This window comes from Mycosarcoma maydis, chromosome 8 (assembly GCF_000328475.2).
Source record: "Mycosarcoma maydis chromosome 8, whole genome shotgun sequence".
Classification (NCBI taxonomy): Eukaryota; Fungi; Basidiomycota; class Ustilaginomycetes; order Ustilaginales; genus Mycosarcoma; species Mycosarcoma maydis.
This window is the reverse complement of record NC_026485.1, coordinates 367961-375235: the sequence shown is the minus strand read 5'-3', so window position 1 is coordinate 375235 and position 7275 is coordinate 367961. Positions and strand designations below refer to the sequence as shown.

At 55.5% G+C, this 7275-nt stretch overlaps 2 protein-coding genes across 2 annotated transcripts; one reads left to right on the top strand and one right to left on the bottom strand.

Annotated features, from left to right (window-relative positions):
* Positions 1–2866: 2866 nt before the first annotated feature.
* UMAG_10652 (deoxycytidine monophosphate deaminase) lies at positions 2867–3997 on the top strand (the record flags this gene model as incomplete). The annotated part of the gene is made up of 1 exon (XM_011391501.1): positions 2867–3997. One exon carries the CDS (start codon positions 2867–2869, stop codon positions 3995–3997), a length of 1131 nt encoding a protein of 376 aa, XP_011389803.1.
* Positions 3998–4118: 121 nt separating this feature from the next.
* On the bottom strand, positions 4119–7133 carry UMAG_10651 (uncharacterized protein; the record flags this gene model as incomplete). Its single annotated transcript, XM_011391500.1, has 1 exon — positions 4119–7133. One exon carries the CDS (start codon positions 7131–7133, stop codon positions 4119–4121), a length of 3015 nt encoding a protein of 1004 aa, XP_011389802.1.
* Positions 7134–7275: the final 142 nt, after the last annotated feature.

Sequence of the window (7275 nt, the reverse complement as noted above, 5' to 3'; positions counted from 1 at the left end):
TGCCGCTGTCTCACGCTCATTAGTGTTGGTCGCTATTTAGGTGCTCAATGTCGTAATTGGCGACAGCATGCGCGTCGATGCCGCGCGGATGTGCGATGTGCGTGCGAACGACGGTGAGTTAGCATCAAGTTGCCGCTTTCCAGATCACGGATCGAGCAAACACCAGCCGCGCGGTGTGCGTGACGCAGAAATCACGAATCCACGGCAGTTGTGACGATTGGCTAAGTTGCTGCGCCTGCGTTACTGCGCCTGCAGCAGCCGAGAAAGCCCAGCCCGAGCAAACAACGGCGTGTTGAGTGCAGGTCTCACTTGCACGTTTTTTCTCGATCCGGTAGTAGTCGTTCTATCGCACACACGAGCATACACAACCATGTAGGTAGGAAGATGTGGACTAATGGCTGCTGTGAGGCGCGACAAAAGCACCGTACAGCCTCTTTTTTGCTCAGCTCTTGGTGGCTTGTTCAGTGACGAGTACACCTTATCGAGTCGTAGTGACTGTATTTCGGACGCGCTCTATCACGATTTGAATCTGATGCATGTGATAGAACGTCTCATGATCGTGAGCTCGGCCGGCGGTTATGACGACAAGACGAAACTTTGATTGGCACATGGCGAGATACTGTGATGCCTGGTAAGACGACAGAAGCCAATGCTTGCAACGTGGGGAGCTTGGTACTGGAACGGTGTCAAAGAACGCCAAGCCGCCAGCGTCGTGATTGGTGAGTGCGCTGAGCGGCTCGGCATCGTAGCTCGTCCAACAAGCTATGCATTGCCGATCGAGGTGGAGTGAATGCTGCTGCCAAAACACCACGATCGCTACCATCAGACCTGCAGGCTGCAGGCTGCAGGAGGTGCCGTGTCCTCCTGCGCTTTGTCCGGCGGTTTCGCCGCCTCATGCTTGCCTTTGACGGACATTTGGCCACCAACCCCCGTTCTGCATGTTCGGGCGTGGTCATGCCGTCTTTGAACAGCCCGTTGATCACCCTTTTTCCACCTTGCGTCCCACCAACTCAGCTCTTTTGCTCTTTTGCGCCTGTTGAGCTCGGAGCATAGGATTTCCGGCCTCCAGCACGGCCATGGAAGCATGGTTCTCCTCGTTGGCTTCTAGAATTGACCGTCTGAGCTTGCGTGCTTGCCGAGTATGGCGTTCCTGCCGTCAGACACCAATGCATGCCGAGGCTGAGCGTGCAAGGCATTCTGGATATTTCCATTGACGACGTGCAACCGCCGGCCAGACGGCGTAGAAGCTTCTCTGGACTGGGTCAAGTGTGATACCGGAGCCTGAAAAGGCTTTGCGGGCTGCCGACTGTGTGAGGAGGTGCGCGCGTACCTCGGCGTACAAGGCTCCAAGCTGTGCTTTGACAACCACGGTACCCACGCTCTCTGCCGCACAGCTGACCAAATGCCGGTATGCCCAAGTGAGCGCAACAAAGATAGAAACGTCTAGCGCTTGCATCACATGCGTGGCGGTGGTGGCAGCACGGATGGAATAATACGGCACAACCACATCGCAAAACCGCCTGACTTGTGTGTGACCGATAGCCGTCAATGATGAGCAGACGCCAATCCGATGGCGTCGACGGCCAGGTGCTGGGCTCGAAGACGGCTTCCAGCCATTCGACGGCAAGCTCGCTATTGGCCCAGCCGGAGTCCCACTTTGACAAGTGCCAAGTTGGGATCCCATTCACGATCCATGCGGTGCTGCTTTCCAACGGTGTGGCGCTTGCCTATTGTGATGATGAGCGGTGGTGAAACGTGTCGGCCGCTTCGTCCATATTGAAGACGTCGGTTGACGCCACTGAGTACGTACACAGGATCTCGGCAAGAGTATCAGACCATTGACGAGCCACCTCCTCTGTTGCTCCGGTTAGGCGTGCATTGTCGAGGCAGCGTAACCGATCAGAGCGAATTGTTGCCAACATTGACAGGCGCTGACTGCTCAGGTAGGCCACGTGTGACAGTATTGGCATATCGTCGAATCACGGCTGGCGTCCAGAGTGAGCCCGCTGCAGGCACAACGCCCGATATACTCAACAAGCGCGCTCTCGGCAGCCGGTGGAAGCGCCTGCATGCCTGTATGGCCGTCTTTTTTTGGTATGGCGTCGTTTCATCCGGTGGCGCAGTGTCGTTTCCGGGATGTTGTTGGTCGCAGCGGCCTTTCGGATGCTGTCATGCTGCCCATTGCCGAGCTCGGCCGCAGCAAGCTGTAGGCGAGCCTCCTGTTCCTGGTGGGTAGCGGCCGATGCGATCTAGAAGCTACAGACCGTTTTTGAAGGGGTCGCGTGTCATCCATGCGTGTTGAAAGTTGTCAAAAGAAGTTTCATTTTGTAGTTCATGCTGCTGAGGTGGTGAATGCGGTGTTGGTGGCAAGATCCAGAATGCTGGTTGGTGGAACTCAAGGAGGATGTGAGCTCAGGGTCCAAGATCACGCGGCGCCGCCCTCACTCCATCAGATTGGTGGGACTCCTAATCGTGAATCGAGCGTCGAAAAAAACCACAGGTGCGTCGGAAATACTGTCACCAGTCACGAGGGACGAGAGCGTGGTGGAATCACGAATAAGCGAGTCAAGTTCATTTGAGAAAAGCACAACCAGGAATCCACACAAAAGGTGGGAAAGCGCAACACTCACACGTTACGCTTGGTCTGCTATCATCACACGCAAGCATCCACGATTTGCACATGGTATTCTACACCTCATTCGGAGGGGTATCCAACACTCAGCGCGCCATCGCACATCAGCATTTGCAGACGATACAAGACACTTGCGCGAAGTCGGCAGGTTGGAAGCGACGCTGACGCACTTTGAAGAACGTCAAGCGCTTGGACGAGTTTACTTGGATCGAAGCTCAGCGACGACGAAAGCAAATGCTGATCGCACTGATTGGAGCGGCGTGTGCAGGCAAGGCGAGTGTTGCACACTACCTTGTTGAGCAACATGGATTTCAGATGCTGCGTATCGGCGCAGTGAACTGTACGGATAGGGATGCACTCGAGCTGACGTTGGAGAGCAGCAAGCACATGTTGGATTACGTGACGGACCATTGGGAGACGCGGTTTGTGACACTCGATCTAACGAGCGCTTTGGACTTGGATGCGTTTATCAAGCGACCGTTTGTGCTGTGTGTCGAGGTGGCGGCGCCGGTGTGGATGAGGTGGCAGAGGTATTCGCGCAAACATGGACGCATCGAGTTGGAGCAGTTTGTCAGGTTGGATGATGAGCTTTGCTATGGTACCGCTGACTCGGATGTCAATCTGGAAAGGGACGCATGCGTACCCGTACTAGCACGTGCGTCCAGTAGTGGTTCGCTCATCGGCACCAATGGAATCGTGGATAACCTAAGCGCCGTCTCGCTGCGAGACAGCTGCAAGCGAATCTCAACATCGCCAACAACTGGCCTCACCGGCCTGCGACGCTTGACACACCTCTCGATCCACAATAGCTTCTCCGACCTATCCCAGTTGCACGTGCATCTGACACACCTCAATCTCACCTCGACCGAACGTTTGCGTCCGTGCTGGGATACGTACTTTCTCAAGTTGTGCAACCTCGCCTCACTCCGCTCAAACTGCATGAAACGTCGTGTCGGCGCAGTGCTCGTCTCGTCCAACCGCATCTTAGCCACAGGCTACAACGGTACACCCTCAGGCCTCCGTAATTGCAACCAAGGCGGATGCGCTCGCTGTAACAATACCCTGCCCACATCAACAAGCACCAACACCCCCAGGGCTGGCAGCAGCGCTTGCGGTCAAAATCTAGACGAATGCCTCTGCCTCCACGCCGAAGAAAACGCACTGCTCGAAGCTGGTAGAGCCAAGATCTCGTCGAACGCTACCATGTACTGCAACACGTGCCCCTGTCTCCGCTGCGCTGTCAAGATCATCCAAACCGGCATACGTCACGTCGTCTATCAGCTAGAGTACAGTATGGATGCAAGAACCAAGACCATCTTCCAGGAAGCTGGCGTCGAAATTCGCCAGTGTCATCTAGATGCTTGAAAGCTGAACACGAACCACGAACACTGGATCGAGCACGGATTCGAACACGCAAACTTTCGTGTCACGTGTTTTGGGTTTGGGTTGCATTCACGATTGCAAACCTAGCATGCGTGTCAAGACTTCACGTTTGTGATTCAGGCAAAGCACCAGATAAGCTGGTGATGATGCGGCTCGCCTGTTCGCAACGCATGTGTTGGACTGCAACAGCTTGGATTTGAGCCAAGATCGATTTCGGCTGGTTTTGTAAATGCGCGCTCTCGAGCATCCACGTTGCAAAGTCTTTGAGCTTGGTTGCGTCTTGTGTGGAAGCTAGCGTGTCGACCACTTCGGCGGATGCGGAGGAATCGCGCGACAGCAGGTACAGTACCACGATGGGCGTGGGTATGGCGTCGAGCCGATTCGCCTTGGCTTCTTGCTCGATCTCGTCGAGCGATAGGAAAAGGAAGCGACGGAACGCTTTCATGCACTTCATCGCATCCGTCCCTATCGCCAGCATGGCTTCCTGCTCGTCTTGCACCCACGCTGTCGCAGACGATGCTCGTGTCTCGACGAGCTGCGATAAGCCCAGTTCGAGCTCGGTCATATCCGTCGCCATGTGCAGTTTGATCGTGTCCGCCTCGTCGTCTTTCGAGAACGGAAAAATGGCCGCGTGCAGACAGAACTGCTCCACAACCCATCGCGTGATCACATCCGCCACCGCGGCGCGCACCTCGATGGCGTACAGCGGAAGCAGCCGCGTGCGCAAGTAGCTGAGCATTTCGCAGATCCCTAACGCGTACGCAGACGCTCCCGTGGTCGAGTCGATCGAAACGCCTCGCCGTGCTTTGCCTCTGCTTGGCGCCGACGAGGTACGGGTCGAGGCTAGTTGGACGTGCATCTTGCTCATCGTTGTGGAGATGCTCGATCGCACCCGGCCGAGAAGCGGGCCGAGCAGCGAGGTGCGTGTGCTTGCAGCGATGGCTTGTGCACACCGGTTCAGTTCGGTCGCGGCATAGCTGGATGTAGGGGTGGAAATGGTAATGGTTGGCTGACTCGACCCTTGCTGGTCGGCAGCCACACCGGCAAGCCCCTGCGAAAGTGCGTATGCAAAACGAACAAGCCCAGCATTCCACACCTGCGCCTGCGTCGCCCGACCAGCATCCGCACTCAACGTCCATGCATCTTCGTCGTCGTCCACTACCGCACCTATTTGCGATACGAACTGGTCCACTAATCCCGTACACCTGACCAGCACCGCTCGAGAGAGCAGCGGATCAAAGCGCGTCGTATCCAAAGCATTGGCCATCAATCGTACCACCCCTTCGGCCTCTTGCTCGCCCACCACCACGCGTCTGCCACCGCCGCCACTAGCCGGTGTGGAGACCTCTGACAAAATCTCACCCACCCTCGCGGTACACTTGTCAACATACCCAGCTTCCAGGCGCCCCAGACTCTTGATCGCAATCACCGTCTCGGCACTCTGATGCGCCGCCGTATACTGTACATCTGTATACACCGAGATCTTGGCAAAAAACTCGTGAAACATCCTCAATAACTTTGGATATCCATCTCCACCTCCTGAACTCACCCCGCTCGATAGCGTGTGTGTCAACCAAGTCGATTTACCACTTGCCAGCTGTAGCTGCTCTTGCAAACTCTGGGCAAACGTCAGCCAGAACGTGTAAGTCGGCCTATCGCCCAACACCTCGAGCGCAGCAGTTAGCAAGTTGGTGCCAGATTCCGTATCGCTTTTCAGCTTGAGCACTTTTTCCAGCAGGTACACTTTGCTACATACTGCGCCCATCTCGGTGACGATGAGCGATTCGAGCTTGGTCCAAATGGCGTCGCACCACGTTTGCTGTGTTTGTCGGTGAAGTTGTCGAAGCTCTTCTTCGTTGGTGTTGTTGGTGGCTCGACGTCCACCACGATAGGCCGAATACGAAGGCATAGTGGGAGCATCGAGTGTTGGAAGCGGCAGGTTGAGCTGTCGTGAGATCGAGTCGAGATCAAATGCTGCCGCGGTGCGTTGCTTGACCACCTCTGTCAAGTCGTTGAGCAGATCTTGAACCAGCGTGGGCAGCATGCCGAGGTTGAATGCGGTTTGGAGCGACGAGGAAAGCATGAGTGGGGAGAGATCGCGTAAGCCGCTGACGATCATGTCTTCCATATAGTCGACGATGGTTTTGCGTGCACTTTCCACGGTCGGGATGAGATCTTGAATGAGTCTAACGTCGTGCAGCGACGCTTTTGATCCGTCTTGTTGACGTTCGGCATCGAGAAGTGTGGTGATTTCAGCCACGAGCAGTGCGGCTCTGGAAAGATCTTTACCGTGAACCAGACCTACGACCGCGTCTTCACCTTCGGTCTCGGCCTCTCGATCTTTCTTGCTCGACACGTCCTTCCTTGCGAATACGACCTCCATCTGGCTCTCCAATCTGCGCGCCAACGCCACCACGCTTCTCGTCCGCGCGACCAACTCACTCGCACTATCCATCACCTTGAACTCTCCCTGCAACTCGACCAGCCGGCTGAACGGATCGTGCACTTTCGCCCTCAACCTTGCCACTTCTTCCTCTAGACTTTGGATTCCCTCCCTTGTTTCTGCTACACCTGCTTGCATGAGCGAGAGCTTTGATGTGCGTTTTAACAGCTGCGGTGCATGTGCAGCAACTTGAGTAGAGATGGATCGGTCCAATTCTTCGATCGCTAAATTCAGACGCGAGATGGCGAGGGCCAGGTCGAGATCTTCCTGAGCCTGTTCACGTTTTCTCGCAGAAGGATCTTGAGCATCTTGTGGGTTCCGAGTGTACGTCGGGGTGAGAGGTGATAGTGAGATACTGGAAGTGCGTGTAGCAGTTGGTGAAGTGGGGATGACTTGTAAATGTCTTCCAGAACACGTTGGTGTGGGAGGCTCGGCCGTTGTCTTGCTGCTCGAAGTGAAAGTGGTGTCGACCTCGGCGAGGAGAGAAGAGACATAGGTGGATGCGTCGAAAGAAGCTTGTAGAAACAAGGACAGGTCTGCAGCTGCCGATTCAGGTGCATTTGCAGGAGTGGAATTGCCGGGCAGTGGCTCGGATTCCTGTTGCTGCAAAGTTTTCATTGGTAACGACGACGACGACGACGACGCAGCTCGACTTGCAGCAACCGCGACGTGCATCGTAAGTAGTGGTATAGGCGCTGCACGCCTTCGAGTGAGGAGGGCCAAAAGGGGATGCAGTGGTTCACGGTTGCGAGGACAATGATGTTGAACGAAGCAACAGAACAACACCCACAGTCACCAACACGCTCAGACCATCTTT